The sequence below is a fragment of the Rissa tridactyla genome, chromosome 3 (assembly GCF_028500815.1).
Source record: "Rissa tridactyla isolate bRisTri1 chromosome 3, bRisTri1.patW.cur.20221130, whole genome shotgun sequence".
Taxonomy (NCBI): domain Eukaryota; kingdom Metazoa; phylum Chordata; class Aves; order Charadriiformes; family Laridae; genus Rissa; species Rissa tridactyla.
In genome coordinates, this window is record NC_071468.1 from 41,095,494 (window position 1) to 41,112,731 (window position 17,238).

The 17,238-nt window shown below is 36.5% G+C and overlaps 1 protein-coding gene across 3 annotated transcripts in view; it reads left to right on the plus strand.

Moving 5' to 3' along the window:
• The window catches only part of AKT3 (AKT serine/threonine kinase 3), a 157,076-nt gene that overhangs the window by 104,683 nt on the left and 35,155 nt on the right, over positions 1-17,238 (plus strand). For all 3 annotated transcript variants that reach the window (XM_054194072.1, XM_054194071.1, XM_054194073.1), the window contains exons 7-10: positions 1,868-1,933; positions 3,608-3,676; positions 11,482-11,604; positions 13,627-13,755. In XM_054194072.1, the coding sequence (XP_054050047.1) occupies positions 1,868-1,933; positions 3,608-3,676; positions 11,482-11,604; positions 13,627-13,755 (387 nt within the window). The remainder of the gene's footprint in view (positions 1-1,867; positions 1,934-3,607; positions 3,677-11,481; positions 11,605-13,626; positions 13,756-17,238) is intronic.

Below are 17,238 nucleotides of genomic sequence, written 5' to 3' on the forward strand. Positions count from 1 at the left end.
CATTGATCTGTTTACCTGAAAACAGACAGCTAGCTCAGTGATAGATTGGGCAGAACGTAGCACTCCCTGACACAGACCAGGGTCTGTTTTTCTGCCTGTTTGTAGACTAGAAGACGATGAAGTGTGTGAGGAAACATGCCTTTCATCCTATGATGAAAATGGGAGTACCTCAGTCTTGTAAATTTGACTTCCTCAGAACTGGAATTTTTTTTTGAAGGGAGTCGTCCTAAGTTTTCCGTAGTATGGTTGTACATTGATAAGAAACTGATGAAAGAATAAAAAATAGACTATGGTCAGATCTTCACAAGTGAAGGGATTGTGGGTTTTTTCCCTATAAGCACATAAACAAATACCATTTTTTCCACTCCTCCCCAAACTAAAAACAAAAGCAGACTTGAGCCTGAACTTAGCTGTCTAGTCCAGTCAGTGTGTAAGTATGTCATGGGGATTTATCAATAACATTTAACTCTGAAGATCAGTGCTAAGGATGCAGTCACTAGCTAGCATAGCTCTGCAGTCCCAACTCAGCCTATAATGTGATATAATATACACTATAGAAGGTCATACCTGTAACGGTTAGGATAATACGATGCAGAAAAGTAGTGCATTGACAGCTGTATCTAGAAGGCTGTATAGCATATGCCCAGTTCAGACTAAATCTGTTGATCCTAAATTTTCATGACAGATTAATGTCACACTTACAAGGCAATTGCTACCAGTATTACAAACTTCTGAGGCAGTATGAGAAAAACTGGCCTTTGACAGCTTTTTATGCCCCATATCTGGTGAATCACTGAGGTCTAAAAATAAATAAATAAAACTTTAGGCTTGCTTTTTTTCCTTGAAGTGTTTTTTGTTTTTCCCCCAGTATGTGGTTTTAGTGTATACACTCAGTGTTGCACTGCTATTCAGCTAAATGGCATCATAATTTATTACCACTAACTCTGTTGTTGTTTAACTGCCTATTTTGACAATTTTAAAAGTCTGATTTAAAACTCCTGACATCTGTGTTTACTTTCTAGTTTCATATCTTCAGAGCATAGTCTGATAAGCACGTGCAGTACAATAATGTTATAATGGTATTATTTGTAGCAATAATAAAGTATACTCTGACTAAATATATTTACTTCTGCAGGATTATGGTTGGAGTCGCGCTAAGTTAGTCTTCAATTCTGTATAATATAATACTCAGCGGTAGCTTAGTGCTACAGAAAATGGTTAAACCACCCCAGTGGCTCACAGGCTTTTTAGGTCCAGCCCCTGGCAGCCTGGGGAGGGAGGATTCACAGCATGTATTACATGGAGAATTGCGTTAAAATGGCTGTGCATTCATAATATGAACCTCCTAAATGCCCTGCTTTTCTGCCTAGTCCTTAGCAGCTGCCTGCTGTTGTAGCACAGGGCAAGCCCTCCTCCTGCCATCCTCTCCTCCTACTCTCTCCCTCTCAGTTACTACCTCTATGTTTCTTGCAGATGGATTCGATCTCTGTAGATACCTTGTTCAGATGATTCATACCACGACTGCAAAGTTGTGATGACTATATTTTTAAACTGTCAAATCCAGTATTATTATCATTTCTTCCTTCCCTGCATTGGATATAAAGTTAAAGGCTTCATTTTAAAGCAAGAAAATAAGAAAAATCAAATCAAATAAAATACATTAAATTGTATTTCGCCAAACTTAAATTTACTTTAACATCTTTTCTCAAAAAACGTGGATTATTTTTCATGTTTCTTTCAGGTTGATACATTTTCCAAAACTGTACTGTAGCTTTCTCTTTTTGGAAGTGTTGACTTTTTCCTCATAATTAATTAAATAACAATTTTATATCTTAATTCAGAGATACTTCTACTCTTTATTTTTCAGGATGAAGTGGCTCATACGCTTACAGAAAGCAGAGTGTTGAAGAACACCAGACACCCTTTTTTAACAGTAAGTATTAGGAATTAGTTTTAAGTGTATTAGCGGGTAATTTTTAACATGATGGGTATGCCGTTATGAACATAATTTACAGACAAAATGTGAAGTCTTCCTCATGATGATTTGTAAGCAAGCAGTACCTACCTGGTGCTTGTGATATCCTTTATCAGAATATGTGTTTAAGAGTTCAGAAATACAGTTTCTAGTAATTTTGTAAAGCTTAACTGCACTGAAAACAAATTTAATTGTAGAATGTAACTGTCGTGCAATTTTTGTATATGAACACTTTTAAAATAAAAGTTATTGATTTCACATAGTGTCAAGTAATTGATTTTTACCAAGAAAGCTTAATTAAGAATTCAATAAAATTATAAAAATAACTACTTGCTTAACATAAGCCCATGGAGTAACAGAAGTCAAACCTCCCTACTTCAATATCTTTGTCTTTATATGGTTAATATTTAATAGAAGGAAAATATTGAAAAGCAGATGAAAAGTTTGAGATTCATGACTAATTATGATTAATAGTTTTAATTTTACAACTGACTGTTCTGTAGAATTAATTCTGACTCCTTTGAGAATGTATTAGAAAATCTTTTCATTGATTTCAAAGAATAAATAACATGTTGCATTTTAACATAGGGAAAAATGTTTCTTTTTTGTTTTAAAATATCAAAGTATAACATGGAAGCTTTCCTATTTAGAAAGTCATAAACGAACCCTTTAGAAAGCAGAGAATTGCATTTACATTGCTTGGCCATATTCTTGGAAATTCAATCAAGAAAAATGAGATCACCAAAACTTTCTTAAATTAGAGTGTAAAGGTAAGCAGGAGTAGGTGTAATTCCAATCAAATTGTGCAACAATATCACTGTAGTTGTATCTTTATATCTTTCTGATATTATTAAACAAATATTTTAAAGGAGACATGCAGTATTTAAGTCATGTGAGTCTCCTTCTGATTTTGTTACGTGTGGTTCTACTGCATTTAATTTCTTTTAGGCCAAGCCTTCATCTGTAGATTTTCTGTGGTATCATTTTTCCAAGCAAAATCAATTCAACATCAATAAGGCAAAAGTTTTAATTAAGATAATAATGTTTGTTACAATTTTTAAATTATAAGTAAATAAATATATTCATTTGGCAATCAGTGTTTTTAACATTGCATAGTATGCAAAACCAGAGAGCCCTTGCTTTGGAAATGAAAGCAGGATGGAGGTTAAGATCACTTTTAAGATTTTATTTGGGAGAAATTAAAAAGAATAAAAGAATATGGTGACCTCTCTCTTCATGGGGACTGTGGAAGCAGACGTCTTTATGTCATGGGGATTTATCAACAACATTTAACTATGTTAAATATGATGCGTGAGAATAGCTGGTACCCTGTATAGCAGTAAGAAATGCAGTAGGAAATTGTGTATTTTAGTAACTATTTAGTATTTGATTATAATAAGCATAGTGTTTTCCTATGAATGGCCACGTGGCAGAGGGAAGTCATGAAGGGTTTTGTGTTAATTCATCTCAAGCTCCAGATAGGAAGTTACACTTTTAATTACTCTGAAAGTTCTCACCAAATCAGAATTGTCTGCATAAGAGGATAAAATTAAATTTTGTTACAGTTTAAGTGCAAGAAATTGGGTTAATACAAGATGATAATTGGTTTGGTTTTGCTGTTTTCTTTGCAAGTCCTTGAAATATTCCTTCCAGACAAAGGATCGTTTGTGTTTTGTGATGGAGTATGTTAACGGAGGAGAGGTAAGTTTAAAAAAGATGTTCTGCACTTGTAATGGTAATGCTGTCACTGGGTTACACTTTCTAAAGGATATAATTTTTCTTGCCATTTTTGCTTTCTAGTATTTTTGAAGGTTTGTTTTTTTTAATTTAAAATTGTTTTATTTAAAAAAATGTAGGCGTGTTTTATATCTATGCTGTCAAAAGTAGTTTCTATTATTGAAAAACTAGACTGTTGTATCTTGAAAGATAATTTCTTGGTAGAGAAGTAATTACAAATAACTTGCTTACAAATAGCTACAAATAGCTTGATGTTTTTTCATCAAGCATATTATAGCATGTTATGGCATGAAATGGTCATAATCTGGTGCAAACAAGCAAAAATAATGTTGACTAGTCGTCTTTTTGCCCTAATGTGAAGGACATGTAGAGATGGGATGAGGGGCAATGGTTTTAAACTAGAGCAGAGTAGGTTTAGATTAGACATCAGGAAGAAGTTCTTTATGATGAGGGTGGTGAGGCACTGGAACAGGTTGCCCAGAGAGGTGGTGGAGGCCCCATCCCTGGAGACATTCAAGGCCAGGCTTGACGAGGCTCTGAGCAACCTCATCTAGTTAAAGATGTCCCTGCTTACTGCAGGGGGGTTGGACTAGATGACCTTTAAAGGTCCCTTCCAACCCAACACATTCTATGATTGCTGTGCTCTCTTCTTTGCTATCGCTGTTGCAAATACCTGTGAGAAAAGAGTGTTCATATTTTTCATCACTTTTGTCCCCCTCACTTGCTATGTACTCTGGAAATTTCAACTTAAGTGCTAAACTTCTTACAGTGTCATTAGCCTTTAAACTGTTACTGTCCTCTACTTGTTTACTGAAGAATGGAATATCAAAAACTATACCCATCAAATGGAATTAAAGGGAATTGCAATCTAAGAAGAGGGCTTTTAGATACCTTTTAGGTGCTGTTTGCTATTCAGCCTGTATCTCCTTAAAATGTGAACCAGTGTTTTTTCCTTATTTTGTCTACTATATGCTGCATAGTAACGTTAAAGGAATGAGTGTTTCTACTAGCTGTTTTTATCAGAAAACTGTTTCTTCATCCAGGAATTATTGCAGCACGATACCATGTTTTGTGTTATCCTTTTGCTGTGTTCTCCTACAATAAAACTGTCTTCAACTCTGCTCCTAATGTCTGCGCACCCCCCGAGGGCCTGTCTTGCATTCATTTCTCTGGCAATTTGTAGGCCCATTCTGAGGCCCATTTACATCCTAACTCATCCATGGCCGTCCTCTACCAGCCATGGCTCAACGTGGTGCTATAGGGCTCTCATATGGGAGGATGACTTGTTTGACTCAATATGTGTAAACTCAGTTCTGGACATCACAGGTGTTGAACCATTTTGGCTAGTTGAACTAGACACAAAAATCTTCCTCAGCAGTACTGGGATAACAGCCTTCTCTCGGACACTCAGCTGGCTTATTTGACATTGAACTTATGTCACCAATTTTAAGTCTGTGCTGTCTACAATGAGTTTTTAAAGTGATGCCTTATAAACTAGCTAATTCTTCCTAGTTTCCTCTGTGTAAGACCTTACTGCATTTCTGTGATCTCAGGGGTTGCACTTGGAAAGTATGTTTTTAACGTCAGCCTATCATTTAGATACTCGCCTTTTTGAAAGATATCTTTTTGTCCTATTTGAATGCAGAACAGAATGCAGGCCACAGAGAAAGTTTTTGACTTCTTTCTTAAGACTGAGGATAGTCTGTGTTTTGATTAGGCTTGAATCTTGCATTCCTCTGCATTGGGTGGTGCACCTTTGTGGCAACTGCTGCAAACATCTCGTGTCATGGGTTTCTTGGTGGCAGCCTCCTTTTGCTTATTGGGATTTGGATGATTGCAGTGTGCTTTGCCAAGAGTGGGTCGCTCTTTTCCAGGGATGATGCTCTAGTTTGTCAGTGTGGCTCATGTTCTTTGCTGATGGTTCCTTAATTCCGTGAAGCTAACCGTAAGTTCTTGCCACAGTGGGAAATAATGGCCTTTCAGAGTAGGCAGTTTTCTTTGAAGAAACTCTCTTGATTTGCTTATGTGCTTCTCTTTGACTAGAGATCTGGAATAGTAAGTTGGACAAGCTGTCCTTTTTAATAGGAAAATCTTGAATCTTACTGAATTTTCCTGTGAATTTCAGACTTCAGTCGCTATCTCCTAAGAAATGTTTGTAAAAATAGCTTTGTTATTAACTCAGAACTACTGAAGGTAAGTTACAATAAGTTTAGCCAGCATGTTAGCCATTGGGAAGCATATCTCCTATGCGGTACACAGACTTTTTTCTTTTGCTGATTCCCTCTGCTGTTCTCTCTGTGCTCCAAGGAAGTTTCATTTCCTTACAATGGTTTCTCACTGTTGAAGGTGTTGAAAACTCATCTTCTAATTATATTCTTCCAGTGGGAAATTGACTGTAGCAGTACCACGTTGCTTTTGATTCTCTCCAGAGCTGTACTACCTTCAGTGTGTTTCTGTTTAAAATTCCTTTAGATTAAACATTTCTTTATAGTTAAACAGTTGTGCCTGAGTCAATTGCTTGGGAATTTTCATGGATTATGTCTTTCAGGAGCACATCACCCAAACAGTCCTCTGAATGAAGGAGTTCTTGAACTATGTTTCCATATTCTTGACTCTCACACAGGTGAAAGCAAGAAAATGCCACAATTGAGGCTTCTACCCTACAACAGTAATAAAAAGTGTAGTCAGTACGAGGAGTCTTCAGTTCTTCTTCCTATGGTTAGGAAGGAAAACATTCACATAAGGGGTCACTGAATTTTATTCTGTAGAAGAAATTGTGTTAAGATGATGAATCTTCTATAGCTGTTAAAAGTCTAGATTTAATATCCCACCAGAATAGTAGCAATTTATCTTTGCCTTACCTTGCCTATGTAACTTCAAGTTAGTTAGGCTCAGTTAATAAGGGGACACGTTATAATGAAAATGTAACTACATCAGTTCTGCTGGTCTATGTGTGTGTTTTTTTACAATGTACAAAGTATTATCGTGTTGAATTCTCTTTTGACTTCCTTTAAATAAAAAAAAAACCATGTTCTGTAGCTAAATATATTTAAGCAAAACATTAGAGGATTTTTTCAAGCAAATAATTCAGATGGAAACATTGAATACATTTTTCTTATACTGACAATTTTCACAGTTAATTTTCTTCTGTTTAAGGGCCAAATCTTGAAATCTTTGTTGTGGGCTGAAAGCTTAACTTTTTTTGTGTTGGTATTGGACTCTGTGGATGAATGGTTTAGCAATGTGTATTGGTCATAAACTATGTTGCAGTATAGAGCTAGAAGGATGCTTCTAGCATTATGATTACTTCTCAATGCCTTTGTTATACTGAAGGAATTACATTAAAGTAGTGTTAAGACGTTGACATTAGATTTTAGAAAAAAATGTTCATCTGGTTTAGTTGAGATGACCAAATTCATTATCAAGTCTTTGAAATGGCATATTTTATGAGTGAGTGCTAAAAAAGTACATGCAGTATTGCATGATAAACTGTGTTCTTTACCTTGGTTCAAAATATAGAAAATTCATGTACATATTTTTAAATAAGTAAAACTATCAGTACTTATAGATGAAAACAGGCCTACTTTAAAGACAGGAAAACCTTTTCATTTTTGTACAGTTTTTGCTGTTCTTGTCCTATTAACATTTTGAAAAAAAATGACTAATGCTGTATTGATGGTTTTCCTGGTAGTATTGATTTGCCTGCTCTTCCTTTTGTAGCATATATAATTTTGAGTACTATGTGATTGCAATACGTCGGTAATACATTACAGTGTTCCCCCAACTTTCAGGCCATATAGAATGCTATAAACTGTGGTACAAAAATGTTATTCTAAGAATGGCTCTTTATTGTTGGGGAATACTTTTGGAGTGTATGTTTCCCATTTTTTATTTCCAACATTTTGCTTTAAAGGTTGAAAAGCTTTAGGAATGAAATCTATTACATACTTTACTCTGCAGAGTACACCAATTCACCTGACTAATAAGTTGATTAACTTCCTTGCTTTGCACTTTCAGGGTAATTCCAAATTCCGTACTTTGTAACAAACTTATTTGGTAATTATCTGTATAATAAAATTAGACTCTAGAATTTGTTCAGGTGGTTTCTCCACACCAGAATTCTGAATCTCTGTTCTGCTTGGCAATTTTTTTCCACAGCTCTTACTTCAATTCATTAGGCAAGAGAGAACTAAATGGTTTGTTGTAATTGAACAAGTGCTATTACTGTCTAGAAAAAAAGACAGAGGATTTACAACCTACCTAATGAAAAGTAACTGAATATTGTTCTTAGCTTTGTTGTTTTTGTCTTGGTTGTGTCTGGTTTTGTTTTCCTAAACTCTAATAAATGAGAGAATGTTCCTTAGCCTAAAATTACAATAGTCCAAGATAAGGCTCCTGTATTTCTTTGGGTATAGAATGTACCTAGAAGCAGTATAAAGTCTGAAACAATAAACAAATAATTCAAAATCTCAAGACTGCTACTGCAAATGCTTTGCAAAAGAGTCAAATCAACAGTCAAATATAAAATGTGTTTGATTGCAGAGCTGAGCAAACAGCAAGAGCCAGTCATACAACCTTCAACATGCTAAATAGGTCACTAGCATGTGTAGAAGTTTAACATATCGATTGATATAAGGTTGTGTCTTTTATATATTTGGCATGCTTGGGTTTGCAGTTGAATATACTTTTTATGTTTGATCTTTTTTTTTTTATTTGTTAAAATTTTTTCATTAAAATTTTTTATTAGGGAAAAAACCCATAGAAACATCGTTGTTCAGTTTTAAATAAAGACATACCAGGAAATTTATAGCTCCAGTCCTCACTGTAACTATAGCACCCTCGTGTATGCCATCAAAAATGTTATGGGCAAAATGGCTTTCTTTGTGCCAAAGCTATTTCTGTTGCAGTTGCAATGACTTTATATCACATATTTAATAACTGTAAGTCAATAAATAGTATGAATGTTGGAAGCTTTTTTCATAACCTTCCGTCAGATTTCTTCTTTTCCTTCTCTCACTTAGTGAGTCTAATCTTTATGTTCTCACAATTGTAAATAGAGCCTGGTGGCATAATTACTCCAAAATAGTGAACCAACTAAATAATTAGCTGAAAATAATGCTGTAATCTCACTGAATTAGATTTTTCTATTATAATTTTGAAGTTTGCATTAGTATCTTTAGCGTATATCTGAGTGTATGAGTTCACTTTTAACGTGCATTTTTATATCTAAATGTACATTCAAGACTAGCATGCGTGGTTTGATGACAGCTCTGCTAGGTGCTATAACAATATGAAGAACGCTTCATATTGGACTGACTGACTGTAGTGTCATATATAACATTAAAATAAACTGACTTGGAAACTCATAGTCTCTTTGGCAAACAGAGCTGTTGCTAGTTGTTTCTCGCTGGTCATTTTACTTTGAAGTTAGCCTTTTGAATGAATAGCAAGAATATTTTGTTGGAAATAAAGACAAAAGAAAATAAATTTGTTATGTTAACTTGTCAGGTTATCAACTATCAGATTCAAATTGGGAGACTTTTCTACAGAAACAAATACATCTGTTGATGACAAGTATCTTGAGGTTTAAAATTTTCTAAGACTTTGCTGCTCAGCTACCAGATTAGTCTCTTTGATAGAGAAAATCGCAATAGTGCTTTTGCATAGGTATGGAGGTAGGGCTAACTGGAGGTTATATTATAAATTTTTGGAATGTGTTTGCTATTTGTACATATTAAATAGGGATCGGAAACTTGGCCTTTATTTTGAATTACTTTGAATCTATCAAAACAAATAAAACTCTTAAAAATTAGTGACATGAGCTCATTACTTATGAAAGAGACCACAAAAGAACCATAAATGCATAAATTACATAAATTTTATATTTTGCTTTATTGGGATGAAGATCTACTTAGTGGCATTTGTTTCCTATTTAAATCTTGCAAAAATGTGTGAAAAAGACCCCACAAATTGAGAAAAATATTTATTCTTTTCCTGATTTTGTAATGTGTGAGGCACTTCATGAAGGCAGCCTTCCTTGCTTAGTCTGTCTGGGTCTTTTGCCCAGCGTAAAGCTGGCAGTTGAGCAGTCCTCAGTAGAGAATGCAGGTTACTACACGGAGGGCTGATGTCACCACCAGGGATTGGTTCTTAAACAAGGAAAGAGCAGCAGGAGCAATTGAAATAACTACAAAATAATGATTCTCCTTGCCACGCAGCTATTCCATTTTTATATAGGGTGCCTTGAGAATTCAAAAAGAAATTGAAAGGGGAATGCAGATACATTTAAATCATACTGCAGTTTCTGTTTTTGTGAAGTCTCTGCTTATACAAATATATGCTGCCAAAGGGTTCAGTGTAGTGGGAAGTTTGTTTAGGTTCAGCAGAAATAATGAACATTTTTTGAAGTACAACTGTCAGGAAAGAAGTTGGCTTCTAGGTGTTCATAGGATTGACTTTTTAATTACATTTTGAAAAGTCTGCATACTGAAAATAGCTGCAGTAGTTCTTACACAGTTCTGTGCCATGTGAGCAGTCTAGATTTCCTACAGGTGTAAAGTAGGATGTGGTAGTGACAGATTAAGCACATTATTGGCTTTTTGGTTGGTTGGTTTTGGAGGTTTTTTTGTACCTAGCCTACCATTTCAGAATTCTCACCTACTTGATATTTTCAACAGTGAAAATAAAAAAAACCCATGTTGTTATGGATTTCCTTGTCTATATTTGATTTATAAATGATCACGTGTTCTGTATTTCTGTTTTATTGATTTTTAGCTCTTGTGGTAAAACCAAAAACATTGTAACTTGAACGAGTAAGGCAGGCGGACCCTTTGGTCTGAAGCAGAATACAGAAATGTACTCACTAATGGTTGTTTAAGGACTTTCCCAGGCTTTCTTAACACAGTAAATAAAACTAACCATTTTAGAAAGCATTTAAATTTCATAGCCAAATTCTGCTTTTTTAGGTGTTGTTCCAGGTTCTGAGGGTGACGTTTTATCCAATAAGATGCGACAACCTTACAGAATGTCACCTTGCACTTTTTCATTGCAGCTGAAGTTACTGGCAGTATGTAATGACTGATATTTTTCACTGAAAGACTTCAGTTGAAATAGTGTCTGCAAAGTGCTGTCACTTATAAAGTGTTAGAGACAAAAACCCCAAAGAAATGTTTTCGTTGTAGCAGAGAAATACACTAAGTACATAGATTCATTTTTATAAGCCCTAAGCAGTTGGTTTGCTTTTTCTAGTAATATTGCTAGTAGTATGAACGTGCTGTTTCTGTAAAATGCCAGTTCACCTGTTCAGTCAAAGTCTGCTGAAGAACTAGACTTTTTTTAGTTCAAAGAAAAGTTACTAAAATACTGGAAAACTTAAGGCGGATCCAGAATCTGAGTATTTTAATGATATTTCTCAGTGGCTTAAAATAAAAATCTGAGGAAGTGGTGGAGGGAGAAGTACAGAATGATGTTGCTGCATACTTCTTCCCCCCCCCCGCACCCCCCTCTGGTAACTGAAGGTTAAATGAGTAGCAAGCAGAATGCCTTAAACAAGATTGGTATATTGATTAAAACGCTGATTTAACAGCTCGCTTTCTCCCTTTGGAAACCTGGAAAAGATAAGCCAGCTGCTGTCTAAGAGTGCTGAGTGTCCACTGAGAGTACACTATCTATCATCACAATATGGTGATGAGAGGTGTTTTATGTTTGTGTTAATTTCCCCCACTAAATCAGTAATTATTACAATCCTGTCCCTGCTGTTTACCCTGCAGCTGTTTTTCCATTTGTCGAGAGAGCGGGTGTTCTCAGAGGACCGCACACGCTTCTATGGTGCAGAAATTGTCTCTGCCCTGGACTATCTGCATTCTGGGAAGATTGTGTACCGTGATCTCAAGGTAAAAAAAGAAAAAAAAGTAATCAAATTTTTGTTTTTGCAGAGACTATTGGGACAAACACGAAGTAATTATAAAGTTGCACTATTCAGAGTTAATGGGGGAAAAAAAAAAATCTGTGTTCAGTTTAAAGTTCTATATATGCCAAAGGAAGCCATTTGATACAGTAATCTATAGATAGGTACGTTACTTGACTTGATTAAAAAAAGAAACAGCATACCTTGGTGATAGCACTTGAAGGAAGTTTAAATTTCTGATCCTTTTTTTCCCCCATTACTTATAACTTAACTTGGATTTCAACACAAATCTCAAATATAATTCTCAATGTCCCCAAACAAGGGAAATGGGGAATTGGGACAATGTGACTGCATTCTGTTTATCTCACCAAAGAGTTATGTTCTTGTATGATTTGAAAACATTTAAAACAATTCAGAATACTTCAATAGGAAAAGAATTCCAACCTTAATTTTAAAGTTATTTTGTCTTTTGTGTCTTGTGAAAGATTCATAATACTGGAATGTAGTTTGTCTTAGATTTGCCTGCGTATGCAGTTGTGTATCCTCTGTTGCCTGAAGCTCCAGGTACTCTGTGACACAATATGGCTGTGTTCTATGGAAAATAACCTCTGCTTTCAACAGGAACATTAACTTATGTGGGAAGAACCTCTAAATTCCACAACCAGGCTATTCTATTTCTGTCTCAAGCCTTTAATTTCTTGTATGGGAAATTGTGCTTTCCCATTATACATGTGCACTAGTGGAGTTCATTCATGGACTCCTTTGTCCAGGAGCCGAGGAGAGGGAGGCAATGGTAGGCAAGTTCTGCTCAGGGAGGCAGGCAGAAACAAAATACCGGGTTACCTGTTTGTAGCAGAATCTGTTGTAATAACGTGAGATGCTGTGACATCTTGGAAAACTATGGAATTGTCTGGTCAGGAAATAATAGGTCATGATTTTTTATTTAAATTTTAAATAATAAGGAAAGAGAAAGTTGACACCATTAATTTTCTATTGCTATTCTCATCTACTTTGCGTCTTCTTTGTATGATACTGTTAGACTCAACAGGAAATACATACCTTTGAATTGTATTTCAGGCTTTGTGCAGACTTAGGAAGAGAGGGCTATCATTGCTTTTTGTTGGTATTTTCACTACACACCTTGTAATTAGAAAAAACCCACCCTTTATCTATTGAGAAAATCTGTTTGGAAGTATGTTTTACTTGTTTTTAGTTCTATCTGTATTTAAAGTATTGCTAATAAAAAGCTTTTGGGAAAGTGATGTTAGCCGTGCTTTTGAGATAGTCCACAGTAAATATGGCAGCAGTTCGTATTCCTGTTCTTTAAATACTTCATAACAGGCTGCATTCTGTTTTCATATTTCAAAGCAAGAATCATGTATTTAAAAAGCGTGCAGAAGTACACATACACAATTCAAGAATAGTGTTCATTGCAAGTATACAAGGAGGAATTTACCTCAGGGTTTCGTTTTTATCAGTAGCCTCTCTTTTGTCTGTTACTGTAAAGGTTGTGGAAGATGCAGATATTTTAAGGATTTATGGATATATACTAACTCTTTCATGACAGTATAGTAAGTAAAATGCATCTTGATAACTGAAGGTCATGAAACAGCAAAGGAAACCTATGAAGTCTTACCAAATGTTAGTCGTGATTTTAACCTTGAATTACTTGATTATATCTTGAGAATATTTAGAGAATTATTTTTCTTTCTGTCTATGGCAGATGCATCAAACTTGTAAAACTTCAGAATGAAAGGTCACGCTTTGATTGACCCAGGATTTACTATTGTGAACTGTATTAAAGTATTAAATAATTATTTAAGTTGTATAACAGTAAACATTGTTAAATGCTGTGATATAATAGATCCTGTAATATTTTTTTTAATTGCAAACAAATTACATTCTTTTGCAAGCAGTAACTCTGTATCTTTTTTACAAAATTGTGTAATGCATCGGCCTGTGCTATTAAGAAATACTAAGGGAACATTTTTTTTCCCCCAACACACAGTTAGAAAATCTAATGTTGGATAAAGATGGACACATAAAAATTACAGATTTCGGACTTTGCAAAGAAGGAATCACAGACGCAGCAACTATGAAAACATTCTGTGGTACTCCAGAATACTTGGCACCTGAGGTATGATTTAGAATATATTCTTGTAATGCAGTATAAAGTGTTTACTTTTCATTTAATTCTAGACTGTGATGTTTATATGCTGAAAACTGTTCATTGTAGTAGAGAAATGACGGTCTGCCCGATTAATACTAGGCAGTTGTTATTCAGAATTGTATGTGCTACTATTCTTTGTGGTGATTGTATATATATCGATGCTGTGCTTCTTAGTGTTTAAAAAGGCCTCTAACATTCATTTTCTTTCTCATGTTTGCCTTCCTCTGCTAAAGTTTTATCTTCTGATGATTTCTTCAAAAATAATCTTCCATCTGTCTGTCACTTGGAACATATGATCCTGCTTAACTGAGCTGCGTAACTGGTGTTTATATAGACTCAGTGGAGGCGAGGGGGAATAGGCAGGTACTGAGTTTGCTGGGTTTTATCCGAACTCCCCTAGTTGCAGGGAGAGGGAGCTGAAATTTTAGATGTTTCTGCTAAAAACAGTTGAGTGTATCAGCCTCAGAACTGGTTGAGGTGGGCACCAAAACTTAACTGTTTCCTAGTATGTGAGCAGAAGTGGCATCCCAGAGCATGCCACCCCATCTTTACCTTTAGCTAGCACTTGGAGTGCCAAACATCACACTTCCTGAGGACTGATAAAAAGATGGACGTGAAGACAATGTGTTGGTTCCCTTTGCAGCTCTGGTTTGGCCACTTGAGAACCTGTTGCAGAAGCTCAAGTCACCCAAATGATCTGCTCCAGTATTAGTGCTGACAGCTCTGCCACTGATGCCTACTGAAAAAAACAAGGGAAGCAATATCCAAATTGTGATTTTGTCCTGTCTGGCTTCAGTCAACAGTACTGATTGTGGTGCTCAGAAATGTTATTCTGCCTCTCCCCTGGAGTTGCCAAACACAACTCCAGTATTTACGTGAAAGACAGCATTATTTTTTTACTTAATGCCAAGGATTCTGTGGATGCTGAATTAGCCCTTATTTCCATTCTTGTCAGCATTCAAGATGGCTCATTGACCTGAGTCGTCTAGTCAACCTAAAGGGCTTTACAAGGCCGTTCAGTTCTACCATTTGTTTTAAGAAGTGTCCTTCAAGGGACTCCCCACCGTTCTGGATCACAGCAAGATCTTTTGATACGTTCCTTTTCTCCAACCAGAAAGCAAACATCAGTATTCTTAGGAGTCACTAACTTCATCCATCTGGTTCCATCTTCCTTGATTCTTTCAGCAGTGAAATCTGAGCAGTCATGCTCTCACATTGCAGGTTTGAAGTACCTAAATGATTTTGGTTGGTTGAGTGTATTCATTTCATCTGTTTGGTGAGTTACCAGCTGCTCTAGCTACGAAGGCAAAGTCACTGATACCTGGTCTCCTTTGCAGAATCCTGTCCCACAGATTCCAAGGTAGACTTAGATGCAGATTGTTGGTATCCTGTTTGGCAATTTCTGACATCTCCTTTGTGTTTAGTGCAGGGACACTCATTAGTTATCTACATTTAAGGATTCCAGAGCTATTCTTAACCTGCTTTGAATTTTTTATGGCTACTTAGAAGAAGTTGCAGATTCGCCTGTTGGGCTTGGTACAGTGGCCACTTTTCTTGTGTTCTGTACCAAGAATCTGTTCAATAAGAACACAAGGGATGATACTGTCATCACTGGCATAGACTACAGGTGTCATTGCCAGCTCTTACCCCCTCATTGTCTTCTTGTCAGCTGTCTTGAAAACATTCTCAAAGAGTGTAAATATCCTGATCAGTTGCTTTCATCTGCTTCTCCATGTCTCATTTTTGGAAACATGTTAGCTCTCTTCCATTGAACTTGGCAAGGGATCGTTCTGGGTTTTAGACACTTACCACAAGTTACTTGATCCAGTTTGCCTTTCTGTTCTCTAGCAGTCCCATTCCTCTCCTCCACCTCGCATTATGAATATTTTTGGAGACCCACCCTGTACAAATCTCTTTTGAAAGAAATTGACTCTTCATTAACCCCGGGAGCCACAGAACTCATATCCTTTTACCTCAGAGGTAAAGGGTTTAGAGCAAGCAGCCTAGACAGGTTACTGGTATGGCATAGGAAGACTCAACAACCTTTATTCACACGTTCTTATTTAAAAGGGTGAAGCTAGCACTATATGGACACTACTGCAAAAAATGCACTTTCCCTTCATACTCTCTGCTGCTACAATAGTGTTTACTGGTGCATTGGCTGGATAGTTGCTCACCTGAGACAATTGTATCCATTTTTATACCTGGGACAGCTGACAGATAAAGGGACCATCAAGAGACTGGGTCCTCCAGTCTATTCATGTGCATGTGCCAGAGAATGAATGTGCAGAAATCACTTCTCACTGCAGTTCAGGCCACAGAAATCATTACCAGATGCCAAGGATTTACTACCTTTGACAAATTGCAGATCATGAGAACCTAGTATTACAGCTGGACTTTAATCCTGTTACCACAGTGAATTCCTGCTTGTTTATCCCAAGACAAATGGCAGCATATACTTATGTTTTGCCTGGTTGTGATAAGTGTAAAGGCAGATACCTTTTAGCCTTTCTTTAGAAGCAAGATGTTCTCCAGTTATGTGGAGAAATCCATTCAGCATCTGTCCTTTTAATAATACCCTTGCATCCTCCTCTTTCATCTAGGTTGGTTGTGATGGGTGCATCCCTTCTGCGGGCCTTTTCATTCAGTTTCCCATGTACTTGTTGGCTGGTGGTAGAGGACACTGGGACAGTGTACTGTGTAATGTGTAGGGGTAACCTGAGGTTGCTGTCTACCAGCCGTGAAGCAGTTGTCCCAGGAACCTTGCACTGGTGGGAATCAGCCTGAGAACTGACTTAATATTTTCTTTTGTATTAATTCAGTGTTGCGGATTCAGCTCCAAACAAGAACTTGAGCTTGGTTCTCCAAATGCTTTTTGGACCATTGTTTGAAGCATACAGTCCCGCTCACTATTCCATCTTTTTGCAAAAACTAGATTGGAGTTGCTTCCAACAGGAAAATAGGGAAGTAGCTAAGCCAGGGTAAGGTGGATTTCCTCCTTCCATCACATTCTGTCAGGTGAAGGTGTCCTTGTGGATCCATATGGAATTATTTCCCAAGGTGATTTCACAACTACACATAATTGGAAAATAAGCATACCTGTTGCTGTGTTTTCTACGCAAACCTTGTTTCTGAGATCAAAGTAGTCCTTCTCACGCTCTGTTGAAAAGGCTCTTTCATCTCACATTGATAGGGCCTGACCTTTCATATAGTATCTGAGACTGGCTGCTGATAGAAAAATGCCCCTGTCCAAATGAACAGTAAATGGATGGTGGGCCACAGGAAAAAAAAATGTAATGAGATTGCCAGTTTGGAGCCAATTTTCATGTCTGGAGCTAGAATTACTTTTCTGGACCGTCACCGATTTATTGTTCATGGCACCCACCTGCAAGTTTATGTGTACCTTCACCAAGCACTGTGCTGTTGCAGGGCTTCCAGCTAGGTGGTCCA